Source organism: Cryptomeria japonica, chromosome 9 (assembly GCF_030272615.1).
Source record: "Cryptomeria japonica chromosome 9, Sugi_1.0, whole genome shotgun sequence".
Taxonomy (NCBI): Eukaryota; Viridiplantae; Streptophyta; class Pinopsida; order Cupressales; family Cupressaceae; genus Cryptomeria; species Cryptomeria japonica.
In genome coordinates this window covers 546,491,710-546,511,250 of record NC_081413.1, presented here as the reverse complement: position 1 = coordinate 546,511,250, position 19,541 = coordinate 546,491,710, and the positions used below count along the sequence as shown (strand labels likewise).

Here is a 19,541-nt window from a genome sequence, read left to right as displayed (position 1 = left end):
AAAGCTTCATCGTTGGGTAAGTGACTCTTGGCAGCCTTTGGTTGCTCACAATATTGAGCTTTTCTCCTATGCTAAAGGCTTTTTTGCCACTTCCTTCACATCTTCCACTGATCGGGATTTGGTTTTGGGCATGCTGTGGGCTTGGGGAGTGCACTCCCTCTCTATTAAGCCTTGTACAATTTCCTTTAACCCTCTCACTGAACCACTTAATGTGCATCAAGTTTGGGTCCGGCTCATCAATCTCCCTCTTCATTTTTGGGAGAACTCTTGTTATGAGGCTATTGGTAACTCTATTGGCCATTTCCTGAAGGTCGATGAAGCTACGTCCTCAATGGACCACACTACCTTTGCCCGCATTCTTGTGGACATTGACATCTCCTCTCCTCTCCCGGGAGATGTGGTTCTTATGGTGGGGGATAGGCCTTGGTCACAACTGCTAGATTTTGAAGGCCTCCCCTTCTGTTGCAGGAGATGCTTTTCTATGGGTCATCTTGCTTCAGACTACTCTATTTCATGCCACAAAGGTGTTTTTACCTGGTGAAAGAATGCTATTGCTGATCACTTAATAGTCAATGCTCTTGACTCTGCGTCTGTTGGCTCCTCTCATGAGGATGATGTCAATGTCGTGCCCCTCACGACTACTGATGCTCCTGTCGCTCCTTTTGTGGCCTCATCTCGAGGTCCCCACTTCTGCTTCTCTTGTTCTGTAGCCATGATCCCCTGCTGTTGGATATGCTCCTGGTGTTGTTGTTTCGTCACAGCTTGTTGTTGCTCTACAACAACCTCTTGTTGTTTCGTTGCAGCACTTTGTTGACACCACTGATTGTAACCCTACGGGGTCCCTTTGGGTTGATCTCTCTTTTGATGGACCTAATGACAACATCACCAGGACTGTGGTTGCTCGCAGGTGGAAGGGGAAGTCTTCTCCCATGCCCCAAACCCCCCCTCGTTGGGGTTTGGGTGGCTCTTTGCCCCCCCTTGAGTGGAGTCTTTTTTGTTCTCCGATTGGATAGGTTTCCTTGCCTATTTGACTGTGTTTGTTTCTAATTGCCTTTGGGCTGTTGTTCTTTTTGCCAACATCATATCTTTTGATGTTGCTTGTTGTCTATTGTTAGTTTTTTACTATGTTAAGAGTCAACGCCCTAGTCAACGTTGCTTTACTAATAAAAAACATACTCATTTCTTCTAACAAAGAAAAGTAACTAGATTTAATTACAAATTAATATAAAAGCTGGAAAATTTGTATATGATTTTTTTTTGCATTGATATTAACTTTGTTCATGTATTAACAATGTACAAAGAAACTTGTAAGAATAATTTGAAATGCTATGACATGTTTCATTATTAACATAACATGTTCATTCCTCTTAACAACTTCAAATTTTCAATTGAGAGAGAGAGAGAGAGAGAGAGAGAGAGAGAGAGAGAGAGAGATTGTTTTTAAAGTCTTACCATTTTTCTGGACTATCTGAAATATATCACAAGTCTCAACATGAATCTGCATGAGGGAGAGCATCACATGAGCGCTTTACATCCAACCATAGACCTAGCAATCCCCCGCAAACCTTCCTACTGTAAGTGGCCCTACCCTTCATGAGAGTACAGACACGGGAGATGGTCAAGGTTGCCATCTGAGTCTGGTGTTATATCCTACACAATTCTAGATGGTCACATAATTACAAACCTCTACTAACTATGCATAACCCAAAGATTAGACAATGTCTCTCCTACACAATTCTAGTTGGTCACACAATTACAGACCCCTACTAACTATGCACAACCCAAAGATTAGACTATATCTAGACACGATGAACTGATTGGATGCAAGTAGACCTTTTGCACCACCTTGGCCAAAAGTTTTTATGATGTACACTTACATGAAGTGCAATCATCTACTCACCCACCCTTGCTCGACTTGGGTACTTCAGACATTCTATAGTTTTCAACTTAACCAAACAAGGTTGTCATGGTCCCTCTAGTCATGCGTACTCTCATACTAAACTTGGCAATTCCCATTGATTTCCATGATAGGAATAGATAAGAAAGATGTAAACTCATCTTGATATTATACTTGACATTCAAGTTGAGAAGTGTGCAACTTCTTCACCCCTCACTTTCTTGTACCTAAGTGTGCATAGACACACACGTATTTACATCGTATGTAGCTATACATCTGTATGTATACATATTCATGAGATATTAAATGTCATTAGTATTGACAACCAAAACTTGACCAAAAGCAAAGATCTAGACGAGGGTGAAATTTGATTGCTGCTTAGGCCTATGTTTATATACTAGGGTCGACTTAAGTCTTCATGACTTACCACAGCGAGGTAAGATGAAACAAACCTTACACAACCACAAGACAAACCTATGCGTGTGACAACCCAGACGACAACTCTTGTCTATTCTTATGTCTATAGTCCTCTCTCTAGTGATGCTCTCCTTCTATTCCAGGAGGGTGGGGTGATTAATCTTGCAACTATCTTAGAAACATTACTGTAGTTAGCCTATAACATATAATCATCTTCAATGTATTGAAAAACAAATCACTAATCACATTAGATCATTAAAGTTAAACATCCCAACTGATGTAAACCATATCAAATGTTAACTCATCACAAAATTCCTACGCAAGTAAAAAGCATTAACAGTGTCATAAGGAGGGATGTAACACTTGGAGCAATGTCAGCAAATTTGGTATTCTAAATTTCACTATCCAAAAATTTGCCCATCTGCAGGTTTCCGTTATTCATCTGATCCATATTGATTTCTTGTCAGCTCTATTAAACAAACATAGACCAAAGCTTCCTTTAAATTCAGTTGTATCAACCACCTAACTGACTACCTACCATGATTGATCTTGTTCCAAAAGCTAGGAGTTCAACTCAGTGTCCTGATGAACAATGACATTTTCAGTGTTGCTTTCACAAAATGTACATCTCCTATTACAATTAACATTGATTTGCAACGAGCCTGTTCCTAAATGGATCGGAATGAACCTTTCATTTAGACAGCAAAGCAATAATAATTTCAAAGCTTTCTTTTCTTGTTTGTTATCGTACTTACCAACCTCACAACATGAATGCAGACTGAAATCAACTGAATCAAATTATAAGCAATAGCTATCAAGCTATGATCTTCCACATTTATGTGCTTGAGGTGACAATTATTGGGTGGCTTTAAAATATAGTCATAGACGTCCTTGACAGGACTCCAAGCTTGACTGCCTCACTATTACATGAACAAAGTCCTGCTCTAATCAAAATTACTGCTAAATTATCAGCAAAACTGTGTTATAAGGATAAAACATTTGACTGAGGAAAGGGAGTACATATGATAAATAGTCACATGTTTACCCAACAGCCTTAACAATATGTACATCACATCGAACCTGCTGAGATTCCAGCACAGTCCGTGTAGCATCAACAACAATCTGTCCATTAACATAATGCTGTCGACAAACTGGCATGTAAACGTCTGCACCTCCAATAACCTCAGTCTTTCTCTCTCCAGTTTTTCGTAACGTGAATGATGCAGGCCTGCCGCACATCTCACAACGGGACTGTAGTTTAGTTACAGAATCAGCCAAGGGTATTAAATCCAGAGCAGATCCAAAGCTCTTCCTGCCAAGAGAACATGAACAACCAGAAAATTGATTTAATAAAACACCACGTGCAGCATTACAAACATTGAAATATATAAAACACAATTTTCCTAATTAGTAACTCCTTTACTTGCACTCCAAACACAAAATTGATGTTAACATAATAGAATATTGAAATATTTTTCTTAATATTGAGATATTTTTCTTAATATTCTCTTTCAAGCTGCCTGGAGGGTTAGTGATCTCATAACAAAAGCAGAAAAAGGAACTCAATTTTAATCAACACTACCTCAAGTAGTCCCCATCAAGGCCGGCAACAATAAGAGTCTTGGCATCTCTATCAGCTGCTACCTGGCAGAAACTATATAGATCTATGAAGAACTGTGCTTCGTCAATGCCAATCACATCCAACTGTTTGCAAAAGTAGAGGAACATTAGAAACAATGTTAAATTTCTGTTCAAAAGAACCATTGCCAACATCAGCTAATGGAAAACTTCTAAAATGCAAAAAAGCATTTTTAATTCAAAAATTCAAGAAGAATAAATTCGTTATTCCCTTCATAAAGATGTGTTGCCAGATGCTTTACATGCAAAAACAACAATTAAACATTCACAAACTATCTAGCATACACGCAAAAGACACAACTCTAACTTAGATTGAAAACATTCAAGTGTATTTACCATAAATAAGCACACTAAACACACAATTGCTAAAATGACAATATATTCTAATTGCACAGCACTCTGTTCAGATATTTGCACACAGCACCCAAAATAAATTATAAGCTCAGCAAGTAAAATAAACACATAAATTCTATGATAAACTTAATAGTATAAGAAGCATAAAAAATGAATTTAGAGAAAATATAAGTTTACTTTCTGTTAGAAATCATAGTACTGTATGATGATTGATTATCAGAAATCGTTTCAAAAATTTACTTCTTCTGCCTCCTCATAGTCATCATCCTCAAACTGGAAGGTAACTTATCCTTTTAAGTTAATAATGAATGCATCACCAATTATGTCATCCCACCATCCCCCAATGCTTCTGTTGCTTCCACTTCCACTCTGCTCTTCATTTTTTCAAGATTTTTATTGATCATTGCATCCACATCTTCAGCAACCCAATATACAGATTGATGTCATCAAAGTCAGTTGCATCATGTAACTGCTTCCCTTGCACTTTTTTAATTTGAAGACAGCCATTGTTTTGCATAAAAAAAGGTCATTAAGATGCTCTTGGGTCAGTACGCTTCTCTTCTAAGTGTTAACTAGTTCAAAGACTCAGACTTGGCTAAAACTCAGCAGCCCAAAAATTTGACTCAGACTCAGACTAAGCTAAAAACTCAATCTTATAAAATAGATTACCAAAATATTTGAAATAAGCAGTGATCCCCAGAGACACATCCCCCCGGTTTTCTGCCACTTCCAGAAACAGGAATGCCTTGGGGACAGAGAGAACACATCCCCCTACCATTCCAGGTTCTATTTGAAAAATGGGGACATCCCAGGGATGTCCTTACTGCAAGGGGAACGTGCCCTTTTTACAGGACAGACCAAAAAAAGTTTGCAGTCAAAGACGGTTTAAAATGCAGACATTTTTGAAAAAAATAAAATGCCTAAGCTTCTTATGAACCCTATAAGTCTACTCGGCACTTTATGTACTTGTTCTTTTATCATGCTAGAGCCAGGGATATCAATAGTGCTGGCCAGGGGCAGAATAGCAGGGCAAGGGACTTCTTGCACAACAATTTGTCTAGGAGGGCACAAAGCCAGATGAAAATGGTAAAGGTGAAAAATCAGACCTTGGTGGAGCAGAATAGGCTTTTTCCCCTGGCTTTTGGCACTCTCAATCACCTCATTCACAGTGCATTCCAAAGAATTGAGCAGGAAAGAAGGGAAGGAAATGAGACTACGATTCCTAAAGTGGTTAAGCAACGGCAAATGCTAAAAATAAAACACTTTAAATCTTCCTTCTAGGGTAAAGTATTTCATTATCATGAGACATTCTCAGTTCCATGGGAACGGTAATTTCTCGACATTCTCAGTTCCATGGGAACGGTAATTTCTCTCTGTCAAAGCCACCATGCAACTTAACAAGACTCTCATTCCCCTCTAAAAAACTAGTTGAGGCTATCATTGTCAGAAACTCAGCTTGTCTTCTTCCATTTCTGGCCCGTAGTTGGCAACCCCATCACCTAAGCAATGACCTCCTCATTCACTTCGAATGAGATTTTGCCCACAAAAACCCTTATGTTCGCCCTCGAAGTAGTGAACTACATGGAGAGGCCCTCATCATAGCCAGAAGTTCATTGAGCAGGAAAGAAGGGAAGGAAATGAGATTAGGATTCCTAAAGTGGTTAAGCAATGGCAAATGGTAAAAATAAAACACTTTAAATCTTCCTTCTAGGGTAAAGTATTTCATTATCATGAGACATACCTAGTTCCATGGGAATGGTAATTTCTCTCTGTCAAAGCCACCATGCAGCTTAACAAGACTCTCATTCCCCCTAAAAAACTGGTTGAGGCTATCATTGTTAGAAACTCGGGTTGTCTTGGGGACATGCCTTTGGCTTCTAACCCGGTTCTGGGAGGATGTGTGGATTGGGGACATACCTTTGGCTTCTAATCAGAACTTCAGGTACCTTTATGATCATGCTAGGTGGTTTTCTGGTACTCTAGTTGCAAATTATATTTCCCCTTCTAAATATTGGAAGGATCTTGCTCAATGTCGTCAGATCCAACCTCATCTGACTCAGAAGGCTACCAAGTTGCAAATGATATTAAGAAAGGTCAAAATTCCTCTATTTCCAAGGGAGGACAATTTCATCTGGAGAAAGGAGCACAGGGAGTTTTTTCAATTAGATTGGCTTACAATTTGCTAATGATTGATGGAAAATCCTCGGGGTGGCAGAGGAAGATATGGAATCCACAATTGATTCCCAAAATAAACTTCTTTTGGTGGACGACAATGCACAATAAAATCCTAACTTAACAAGATAACCTGATTAAGAGGGGATTCCAATTACCTAACAAGTGTGTCCTATGCAAGCAGGATGAAGAGACTATCCCTCGTATTCTTCTCCATTGCAAATCTGCTCATGAGCTATGGCAAAAAGTGCTTATGAAACTTGAAACAATGGGCCAGGAATGGTACTTTACAACAATTTGCCACTAAATGGTGGGGACCTACTCATAACCCTTTGGTCAAACAACTTTGGAAGCAAATACCCGCCCCCCCCCCCCACCAACTTGGGATGGAGCTTGTGGAAAGAACGAAACAAGCGAATTTTTAGAGGGGAGTAAAACTTGGTTGAGGATATTTAAAATCCTCTATAAATTGCCCAAGGAAAATTTATTGGTCACGACCTGGAAGTGCCCATCCTATCCCCCCAACCCTTTTGATGATATGATGGCCAAAAATTGGGAATTGCCAAATGCTTATGCTAGGTTTGACAACTCAAAGATTGGCAAGAAGGAACACCAAGTGGAAACCACCAATCCCAAGCTGGTACAAACTCAAGTTTGATGGTGTTGCTAGAAAGGATAAGGCTACTGCGGATGGTGGCATTAGATCTACCAACAGGGATTTGGTGGCTTCCTTCACTAGCAACCTGAATGGTTATACTAAGTTACTAACAACCAAGCCGAGGGGATGGACCTATTGTGGGGAATTAAATTTGCCCCCTCTCTTGGTGTTAAGGATTTAGCTATTAAAGGGGATTCAAAACTGATAGTTGAAGCGGTTAAAGGTCGAACTAAAACCAATTGGTCTATTGAAGGAATTATAGGGGATGCTAGAAAACTCCTTCTTGGGTTGGATTTGTTTATCATTGACCATTCCTACAGGGAGGATAATTGGGTCGCAGACGCTATGGCAACTTTGGGTATTGATTTGAAGGAATCGGGTGGTAGAGAAATATCAATTGTATCCCACCGCATGTTAGAACTCTCCTAGAGGGAGAAAGCAAAGTCAATCATAATCGAAATGGGATTTAAAAATCTATGGATATGGATTACCCTATTCTACATATTACTGTTGTTGAACAGATGTAATATTGATAACGCCCCAAAAAGACAAAGGTAGGAAAATTATGATGATGTGAGGAATTTGAAACAATTGAGAAGGCAGCTAGGGTTAGGGGGAGGGTACACTTACATGGAGGGGTCCACGTGTAGTAAGATGAGGTGGCACACTTGGGAAAACAGGGTCCACGTGTAGTAAGATGAGATGGCACACTTGGGAAAACAGGGGCCATGTAAATATTTTGAAGGAGGCCCGAATGATGAGATGGCATCATGATGGGACGAAAAAAGGTGAAATTTCGAAGCATTTTTAATTTGGGAAAGCAAAAGAAAGATTTGGTGATCTAGACCATATTTATTACTTGTAAAGGAAGGTATTGTCCACACGAGCGGGCTTTTATGAGATGGACAAGGAGTAAGGAGGACAGAGCTCGCACGCATACTAATAATTACAACCTTCTTTTCTGGTTATTTATGTCGGCCTTCCTTTTCAATGCGATTTGTGGTAATTCAGAAACTTGTGTGGGGCTTTTAGTTACAGTGGTTGAGTTTGACAAAATAGGTGGGGACAGGGTTCGAATGATGCCAAGCAAACACGATGAGTTAAAAAATGACACCACAGTCTAGCATATTTGCTACGAAGGTCATGTGTAACAATTCATTGAAAGCATCAATGGCTGTGATGAGGGCCTCTCCATGCAGCTCACTACTTCGTGGGCGGACAAAAAGGGTTTCTGTGGGCAGAATCTCATTCGAGGTGAATGAGTAGGTCATTGCTCAAGCAATGGGATTGCCAACTACAGGTTGAAAATGGAAGAAGACAAGTCAAGTTTCTGACAATGATAGCCTCAACCAGGTTTTTAGGGGGAATGAGAGTCATGTTAAGCTGCATGGTGGCTTTGATAGAGAGAACCATGGAACCGCGTATGTCTCATGATAATGAAATACTTTACCCTGGAAGGAAGATTTAAAGTGTTTTATTTTTACCATTTGTCGTTGCTTAACCCCATTAGGAATCATAGTCTCATTTCTTTCCCTTCTTTCATGCTCAATTCTTTGGAATGCTCTGTGAATGAGGTGGTTGAGAGTGCCAAAAGCCAGGGGATAAAGCCTACCCCGCTCCACCAAGGTCTGATTTTTCACCTTTAACATTTTCACCCAGCTTTGTGCCCCCTAGACAAAATGTTGTGCAAGAAGTCCCTCGACTTGCTATTCTGCCCTCGGCCAGCACTATTGATATCCCTACCCCCAACATGAAAAAGTGCATCCGATTCCCAAGTGCTGCCAAAATTGTGTCTTGGCCTAGGTCTCTCGAATTCCCGTTGGTGATTGGATTGAAAATGAACTGAGGGACCCTAAACTTAAAGCCCTACTCTTTAGCACCAGCTACAAAAAAAGTTAAAAAACTTACCCCAACTACCAATAAAGCCAAACTGACTATCCAAGAGGTTAGTGACAAGATGGAGGAAGCTGGGGAAGATTTGAACAAGAATGAAAATAACCCTAGACGATCTTTTAAGCTAGCACCCGCTCTACAAAGAAAGGAAAGTTAAAGAACCTTTTGGACTATGATACTGAGGATGAGGTGGAACTGGGTACTAAGGATGAGAAGGAAAGGAAAAATATGGAAATTGACAAAGGGGGGGACAAGGAGGCAAAGAGGGAAACCTCTAGGAATGATGACAGTTCCACCCATATTTCGGAGAGCCCAATTGATCTCACCAAGGATATGATGCCTGTTGAGGAGGAGATGAACAAACCTAAAACAGAAGGGACCTATAATTCCCAGCTGGAAGGGACCTGTTTTGGATGTAAAATCACTGTCAATGAGCTGGAAAAGGTCAAAGCTAGGTTCTTGGGAGTGTCTCCCGATTCAGCTTGAGGGTTATGCATAGTTCCACCACCCCCTTGTGTTTGATGTAGGAGATCTTGGGAGCTGATGAGGAAGAGGACGGAAACTACAAGAAATTGTTTAAGTTCCTTACCGAAGACTGGTCCAATGTCCTTCACTATAAGAAGATGTTCTTCCAAAGCATGAAATCTTGTTAATATGTTTTACAAATTCAATATATGTGTGTGTTTTTTTAATTTATGTATTTCCAAATGTTCGATAAAGTTGTCGAGTTATTGACAGGTTTTACCTCAAGTTTTCACCAAAGTCCCGAGTTTTTAAAAATTTTGGGCTTGCCAAGTTATTGTCAAGTCTAAGAATTTGAACTCTGATTTAAATCACCAATTCTTGAGAACCAATGTAGCTTGATGTGTGAAATGCCCCTTTGAATGTGATTTATTTGTTTTGGCCTCTTGGAAACAAGAGCTAGATTATCTAACATTCCTTCCTTTCATCTTTGCAGTATAAAATTATTATTTGACCATGGCAATCCGCAAGTCCCTTAACATATCCCATGGTCTAATCTGTTTCTTTATCGTATCCATAATTTTTAAGACAACAAGGCTCACGGTTTGTTTCTTAATTTCTGATTTGGAACCCTCACTAAGGGATAATCATCTCTTTCATGGTCACCCCATTCACTGCATAATCTACAAAATACTGATTAGAGCTTCTGTGGTACTACCTGAAGGTATACTCTTAAAGCAGTGACTCTTTTTTCACCTTGTGCCATAGGACAGTCAATTCTCATTTGGCCTTCTCTTGAGTAGTATGAACACCAGATGTTCTAGTTACCCTTGTTTGTCTCCTCCTTTACCATTATCTCCTAACACAAATGTTAATCGTTCAATTGCTAATTGCATCTTCTCTAGTGCATCATTTTCTTTCTCTTTATCTTCTCTTCTTCAAGGTTGTGCTTCAATGCGGCAGACCAAGGTTACTGCATCTAAGTACATATCAAAAAAAATTCCATCTAATGCTGCCCTAATTTCTTGCTCCAGTCCAGAGATAAACCACTCAACTTTTTGCTTCTCTATCAAGGGTTCCTCTAGTTTCCAGAAGACTTCTTTGAATCTCTTATCATACTCCTTAGCTGTTTCCCCCTTTATCTGTACCAAGCCCTGCATCTTGCTCACACTTTCAAATGGTACTTTTAAAGTATCAAAGTTGATCAAAAATTCCTTCTTAAGCATTGTGTTTAGGATACGCTTTTCTATACCAGTCCAAAGCATCCTTTCTTACAGATATTACAAAATCAAATAACTTGGTTTTGTCTTCATCATTTCCCTTTCTCTGCCACGAGGATTCTAATATAAAATTGTGCTCAGCAACTTTTATAGTATCCTTGCCGAATTCTAGGAGATTATTGAAGGCTCCATGGTGTACTTGAAATCTTTTTCTTTGTGGTAGGGTTCTACCCCTTTCTTTTCCTTCTTATGCTATCGTAGGCTTATATTCTCTTCCTTTATCCCTTGCTAACTTGGTCTCAAGTATTATTTTCCATGAATCTCTTCACAATCTGTGATAAACTGCTCTTGCAAATATTTGCTCTCCTCTAGCAATGCATCTGGAATTGAAATTTTCCTAGTTTTATATAACATGGGGGATGGGTTTTGGTCCAGCGGTTGTGCCTGTTCATATTGAAATTTCATAATTGGTGATGCCTTTTTATTTGTGAATGGCATTTTGTTTGTTTGACAAGTCTTTTTCCAAGTTAAACATGACTTTAATTCCTTCTATCTACTCTCCTTTTAATTTCCTTATACTTCTATTAACCAATTGTTCCAAATAATCCTCATTAATAAATAATACTTTCTCTAAGGTTCTCAAGAAATCCATAAATCTTTCATCTAGTTTGATTGTGATAATTAATAAGTCTGCTTCCATCAATGGTGTTTTGGTGAAATGTGGTAGTGTTGGAACCTTACTGCTTCCACAATCATCTACCATTATCTTCATAGTTTTCTATGCTCCCCTTTAAATCTATCAAAATTTCTCAGGCATTTTCCAAACGGGAGGTCATTTGTTTAAGAGTTTTCCATTCTTCTTCTTCAATGATTTTCCCTTTCTTCTTTTCAATAGCACCCGCATTGGCACGCTCAACAGGATCCACATTACCGCACTCACTCTCTCTCTTCTCTGCATTCTCCATTCTTTTGCAATGTCTTTTTGTCTTTCAACACTATATCTTTGTCTCCTTACCTGCATGTCCTGTCATGTTTGTTCTCCTTGTCAACTTAATCACTTCTCTAATTTCTCTATATTTCTTGTTATCTCCTTTTGCTTAGGTGTTTATGATTTGGTGTTATATTACTCATCTATTCCATCCAATCGTAGTTATTTTGAATCTACATTGATTAGTCACATCTTTTCAAATATTCCTTTTGGAGATCCCCCTGTTTCAATTTGCCATCCCTTGGATGCCTAACCCCCTCTCACGAGGCTACACCAAGGAGATTGTGCTGCAAGTTATAAGAAAAACATTATCTTTCTTGCTAGTATCCTTGCCCGAGTCAAATTTCAATTTTGAATTCTTATGTCCTCTATACTATCTAACCAAGATCCCGACAACAAAACCAATGTTAGCAAGAAAAGTGGGGGATCACAGACTGGAGTCCTATGCCCCAAGTATTCTCTCTGCGTTGTATTTATACCCCAGACTCAATTGTAGGAGAGGGATTAGAGATCAATCTATAATGTGGAATCAGACAAGGTATCAAGATAACTCATAAACAGAGATCGAATGACAATCCTTAACATACATAATCATTGATCAACTCCAATATAATGATAGATCTTGTATTACATTTTTCATTCATCATATATCCATCTGAATATAGTCTTCCTTCTATATATCCCCTATTATATATATCGTTTACATAGATTCTCTTTCTTACTCTACTTCTGATACATTCTATTCTACTTTATACATATATCCTCCTATTGTGATGCGTTCCTTATAAAATATGTCTCTTCCTAGAGGTGACTTGTCGGTCAAGGACTCAGGAGCTTTGCAACCCTATGGCAGTGGCTTGTGGTATGTTTTCCTCCTCTGCATCTGTGGGTTATACTACTTTCCCTGGCAACAAACAGTATTATTAACAAAGAGTTCCAATGTAGAGTAAACTTGCACATGTTGGCACATTAAGTGATATGAACAAAATTGACCCAAGATGTGATGCATGCAAATATTTGTTTCTTATCAAACTTGAGTAATGCCCATTGTCACAAGCAAGTGAAATTGAACCATGTAGGAAAATGGCATAGGAAGATGAGTTCCCAACAGTGTTGTTGATGTGCACCACTGTTAAGTAAAAGTATCCTTACACTCTTTCTCAAGTATTATTATAAGAACATCAAATTCAACTAAACATGTGCCATTCGTCATTTAAAGCATACAGAGCTCCCAAACTTAATTTTGTTTTATGTCTCTATAATTGCAATATTTTGTTTACTATATATTTGGGATGAGGAACACCACATTGCTACTAGCACCAGAGTTTGAGTCAGAAGTATATTAGACAGATGTCAAGAGCACTTTCTTCGATAGTTTTGAGCAGATCATGCTAAAGGCGCAAAAACTTGCACCCACCTTTTACCACTGCACAAATTTGAGCCTTGTGCACCAAGGAAGCTCATTGAGCTCACACCACGGCTGGCAACCCTTAGTGCATGCTATGCCCATTCCACCTAGAATGGATGCAACACTGCCAAACAGAGGAATTCTCCAACCATAAACAAACATGGAAGATCCACCATTAAAAGAAAATGAGTTTCTTTCCTGAGAAAGGTTAAATCCTGATTTCATCAACTCTATGTGCCCAGGAAAAAGGTTTGTCAGTGCCCTAACTGACCAGGTATTGCCCATATTTCTTAAATAGAGGCCTGGAAGAGGTATACATATGTAGACTGTAGAGTTTTTTAGTAGAGGGTAAAGCACATACAGGTTCCAAATCACTAAAATATCTTTATTGATAGAAACAATCTCCTTGACCTTTGCTTCCATTTTAATGATCTGGATTCGAATTTAGGCATTTGTTTTAAAGATCTAAATTCTGAGTACTATGGCCTCTTCATGTATTAGTCAACCAATTAGCAGATTCTTGACCAGGTTGTGTTAACGATCTGAATACTGTGGCCTATTCCTTAAGTATTCAACTAACTGGCAGATTCCAGAGCCAGTCAACTAAAAAAGCCAGTTTCTGATTCAGTCAACTACCAACGACTGGTGATTTGACTTTATAAGTTACAAATCCTTCATAGAAGACATACCAAAGAATGCATCAAAAGGCAAAGCATCACAATGTCCAACTATGATGTTCAAAACAAGGGCATCTGGATATTTAGCAAAAACTGCTTGAAATGATACCACAATCCACATGTTTATAAAACAATAATGAATAAATTAGCTAATTCATAATAAACAAAAATCCAGAAACAATTGCTTCAAAAAACCCACCTTCCTATATGCCTCCTCCCCTAATTTGGCTTTGAAGGATGCAAGATCTCCAGCAGCCCAACAAGGCATTTTTGCACCATCATGTGACACAACAGAGCTCAAACCATATCTTGTATCTTTGTTAGATTTCACAAGCACCACATTTCTGCATGTGACAAAAACAAAAAAATATTTACATTTCCGTAAATTTGCAATAAATTATAACAATGCTTTACTTTTTTTCTTTATTGAAGAAGGATGCTATACTTTAAGGTTTACATTTTTTAAATTCTGATAGAATGATTCTACAAAGAGAAACCTATAAGGATGCCTAAATATTATGACAGATCCTAGAACGCTCAGCCCAACCTGATGAAGGTTTTGATGATGCTTAAGCCAGTAGATGTGCTGTGGCCAATAGTTTTTGTCTATTAGTGGTTTGTTTGTGACACTTGAACATGGCAACCTGTAATGGTTCTGTACAACTGACCTGGGAGATAAAAAATTCCCAGAAATAGGGTTCAGTTGGCCAAAACATGTCCAAGTGTAATTGGACGAAATTTTTATCAGTTTATTTGACTTATCTGGTCAGCAATTCCAACAAATTGGAGAAGAACAAGCGACAGTGACACATTAGCAAAGTAGTCCGTTAGCACACAGTTAGCCAGACAAGGATCAGGAGAGTAAGCAATTCAACTAATGACATGGAGCACTCAAATGATTTACAGCCAATTTTCAAATTTTGTTTTTCGTGGCAATTTTACATTTGACTTATATGTCAAGGAAAACTTATATTTTGTATTTGAAATTCAAATGGCCATAACTTTGTCATAAAAACTCTGTTTGAGCCTATTTTCAAATCGCTGAAATTCAATTTTAGACCTCTTCACAATGGTAGTATTTTTATCAGCATTGCAGTGTTCTATAGTCTCAGTTTCTCTGAAGATGGAGAGGATTCCAAGGGTCCTTGTGGTAAGGGACCAATCATCAAGCTTGGCAATCATTTGGAGAGCTGCCCTAAAGATCCATGGGATTGTAGTGGATTGCATGTCGGATTGTAAAGCTCCTTCTGTCAAGGAGAAGGGTACCTACTACCATTAGGAGGATCAGAAAACACGGACTTTGCTGACCTATGCAGCCCTTGAGATTCATTTTCACCTTAAGGAATCAAAACTTCAAAAACATTTACACTTAAATTAATGAATTGAGGATTTAAAAAATAAATCTCAACCCATATGAATTTGATACTTTGCTATTTGATGGTATTGGGGATTATTTAGCTCATGTTAAAAAAAATCTTGTCTTTTTTTCTGTCTGGGGAGTGCCGCAAGAAGTATAAGAAGAATGATGGAGCCATTGTACTTGATTACATGATGTTGGCATATGATGTATTTCCAGTGTTCCCTGGGGACAAGTCCCCTGCACTTTTCCATCATTTCCTTCAAGGGGGACGTCCAGGGGATGGGGACAGAACGCCCCTCTCTCCTTTTCAACACTAAAATAACAATATAATAATTAGTATTGTAGTAATAACAATACTAATAATTATATTGTTATTTTAGTGTTGAAAAGGAGAGAGGGGCGTTCTGTCCCCATTATATATTGTTATATTGTTAATAATTATATTGTTATAATAATAGTGATAATTTGAAATCTGGTGCCACTTTTGGGCCCTTGGGACCAAATTCAGACAGGCATAAGAGGAGATTCAATTCTCGCTATGGGGGTATGCAATTCTGGATAAGTTTTCTTCTTCTTTAAATTATTGAGCAATTCAGTCAAGGACAAAAACCCTTGAATTCTGATTTGCAGAGGTGAGGACAAAACCCCACGCCTCTCCTGGCATCTCCATTTAAGTAACTTTTAGGTGAAGACAAAACTGTGGAGGTGCCAACAGCAAGCTAAACAGCAGTTTCTAATGTGCTACTTTAACAGAAGAATTCCATTGAAAGACAACAGACAGGTGAAGACCAATCGTCTTATTCTTGCTCCCACATTTCTGAAGGATACCATGGACATTCTAGAAGGAGACATCATTTGCTTAGAGAAATCTTCATCACCTCAAGGGCACATTCTCATCCAGGTGACTAGCCAACCAATTCCATCGGGGGCGATGCGAACTAAAGAAATCAGATCTATCATTCAGAAAGCTAGACAAGCAAGGGAAGGTAATCTTATATGTACCCAATTCAGTTTGCATTCTGAATCACTGCAATAAGGACATACCAGCGGTAGCATGGAACTTGCCAGAGAAATTTATGCATGTGTGTTTTCAGAATTGCAAGGAGAACTATTACAGTGCTTAAATATATTTGTTTCAGATCTGAATCTTTATGAGGTGTATTACCTTTTGTTAGAGTAGGCTACAGTTACTGTATATGATAGCTGAACTATCAGTGCTGGCAAATATAACACCTCAGGCCAAATTGAGCTTGTCATTTAATCTGTTTGGGAAGGGGGGCTGAAACCAGACTTATATTGATGTATTAGCACATGTTACTAAATAACATTTCATCCAGCTCAAAAACCTTGATGCAACATATCTGTTATAACTTATAAGTATATTATACGAATTTTTGAATGCGAATTCATATTGATGTTAAGATACATAACTGTTTAAAACCCTAGGCAGCTAACAAGTAACTGACAGATCACCCAAAAACCCTAGATCAGCAGTTTCAGGTCCCAGAAACCTTAGGGCAGCAGCTACGGGTCATTTCATTTCTTTTCTTTCTTTTTTTCTAGGGACATCCCAAGGCACCCCCTCTACAATGGGACATACCCTGGGGACACCTTTTAGTTGGGAATGCTAAGAAGAGTCAAGCCATCCCTGTGACATCCACCCCACACAGTCAGCATTGGACATGAAAAAGACACATTGAATACTTCAAAAACTTCAAAAACCCTAATCTATTGTGGGGTCCCCACAAGGCCTCCCTGCACAAAATATATCTCATTTATCTCAATTTTTCCTAGCCCACCATGATTTCATTTATTCTATTTGCATTGTCTATTTTCAGCCTTTTAGAATGTTTGTAACAAATCCTTTTTGTTTTTATGGTTTTTCTTTCATTTTTCCTTGTTCAAGCCTTCAGCCTTCAGCCTTCAAACCTTCAAAAACAAAAATTAACTTGCAAACCTAACAATATTTTTTAATTGCTTTTGGTGTACAAATTTTTTTAATTGTTTTCTGCAAGCACAATCTGTTGTTTTTTAAGCTGAGAATGAGATGTATTGAAATCATCAAATTAAAAGTGTGCTATTTTTTATCGTAGCCAACCAGAATCAAGATGGATTCATTCAGTGTCAATGAGGATCTTGAATTGGTCAATGAAATTAATGAGGAATCACTTGAGGGCGCCTAAACCCAACCATAGGCACAGACAGTTCAACTCAGAGTGCATTGAAATCCAAATGCCCTTCAAAGTTGTTGGCACAATATACCAGAGGGCAATTTAACAAGAAAAATGTTTTGCACCAGTTTACAACAACATTTGACACCAACAATATACCTAATTAATGTGGAAGTTGGCAATGGAAGTTCAGCATTTATCTGAAGTGCTGGAGTGGCAGTATTGCGAGGTTAAATGCACACCCTTGTTAAAGGGTTGGGTATTGCTTGAAACGCATATTTAAGGAAAGGGTTGAGATGATCAAATTATTTCACGGGAACATCACTACAACAATTTCTTGTACACCACAAGGTTTTGGACTTTCAGGTAGACCATTGAGGTGAGCGCAATGGAATCATGCCGAAAACTGAAAGCTACAAGTTTTTCATTAATGAATGCAATCACAAATATGTTTAATGTGCAAGCAAGGGAGGTGTTGTTACCCAGCTTGACTATGTCTATTTGTGCTTGAGTCCCAACTCCTCTATGCATTTAGGCATCATTTTGCCTATCCCCCATATAACCAATCTAAGAAATCTTTGTATGGATCTCCATGTGTCAAATTTTCTGAAGTGTTGTCCTATGTCATCCCCCATTTGGCTATCATGTGTTGGAGGTTGCAAGGATCACAAAAAAGATCTCTGTGGGGAGTTCTATAATCAAATTTCTAGGGACTATGCTTATGTCGAAGTTTCAGAGATTCCCTTCCCAAAATGCTTTTTGGCCCAACTCAGTCATTTCCTTTATTTCTGTTGGGTTATTGGACTTTACCATCCTCACATACCTTTCATTTGTTCCCACATTCATCCCCTTTCCCTCCCTGTCAGAAGTTCAGAGTTTTCCTCCCAGGCATCCCTTTCATCCATTCCCTGCTCTTTTCCCTTACCTTTGTCAAAGTTTCAAACTTCATCTTACAACATGCCTTTCATCCAAACCTCGACTCCCCGATACTTCACATTAAGTTACATTTCAAAGTCACAATTTTGGCCATCCCCTTATTCAAGTACCTTTTCGTTGGTATCCCTAATCTCCAACTTCTAACTTTAGCTTCGATACACTTTTTTGAAGTCGATAATGTGGTAATACGTCTAATGTGGTATAGGGTGTGAAGTATCCTCGAACTCCAGTCCCTGACACTTTTCACTACACTATCTCATTAAGATCGCATGTTCTAACATGACATTATTTGGGCAACTCATAAGACATACTCCGAACTCTTGATCCTTGACGTCTCACATTATATTGCATTATCAAGATCCTAAGTTTAAACTTATTCTTATGTGCATCCCAAAAGGGATGAATTCCTTCTCATCCCCAACTCCTCAACAATGATATGGGTCATGAGGTATCCCTAACCCCTAATCCCCAAAACTTCGAAACTCTCACATTTTGCACTGCTCACTCTCACCTACCTCCCAACACAACTGATGACACCATCAATGAATCGATAAGTTACTGCAACTACCCAAATCAGATTTTCCCACAAAAAACAATTGTCCATTTCAAGGGCATAGATTCACATGTATTTTTGGCGATGGAGGATGAAGAAAATGCTTTTTTATGAATACAATGGTTGCATTTCGGCTCCTAATGGTCCTCACTCTTGATCTAAATTGTTCATCTTGCAGATTTCATGGGATCTAAGCTTATCTTACACACAATATCCATTGACTACCAATTTCTCCCCAAAGTAACAAGGTAACCAATAGAACATTGGATATATGCTAGTTCATTTTCCAAAAGGGTCAATCATTTTGAGTTTCAACATGACTAAACACTAAAGGAGCTTCTAAGGTTTCAACTCCTACAAATCCAATCACCATTTGGGCAACAAATGTTTGTAAATCTCAAGGAGGTTAATATTGTAAATGATTCTTGCAACTAAATGTCTCCACAATTCCATTTGTGGATTTTTTGAGAAATTCTAGCTTAGGGTTTCCTCTTGCAAGTTCTATAGTATGATTGTATTCAAAGATTAGATGAATGAGACAACATTTCGAGTCCTTGAGAACTTTTTAATGGTCTTTTCTTCATTGCATATGAATTTTTGCAATCTAGGATAGATTACAAGTATGCTCAGTTGCTTGATATCATTATTTGTGATGTATGTGTATGCGTAGCTCATATTCCATTGTGATTTCAAGTTGTTGTTCCTTAAGGTGTTCTTGGACTCTATAACCCAATGAA

General features: G+C 38.5%; 1 protein-coding gene across 1 annotated transcript in view; it reads right to left on the bottom strand.

Annotated features, from left to right (window-relative positions):
* Positions 1-3,093: 3,093 nt before the first annotated feature.
* The window catches only part of LOC131061000 (thymidine kinase a), a 33,678-nt gene continuing 17,230 nt past the window's right edge, over positions 3,094-19,541 (bottom strand). Inside the window, exons 2-4 of the mRNA XM_057994498.1 lie at positions 13,984-14,128; positions 3,897-4,018; positions 3,094-3,626 (exon numbers count right to left, since the gene is read on the bottom strand). Of these exons, the coding sequence (XP_057850481.1) occupies positions 3,356-3,626; positions 3,897-4,018; positions 13,984-14,128 (538 nt within the window). The 3' untranslated portion in view covers positions 3,094-3,355. The remainder of the gene's footprint in view (positions 3,627-3,896; positions 4,019-13,983; positions 14,129-19,541) is intronic.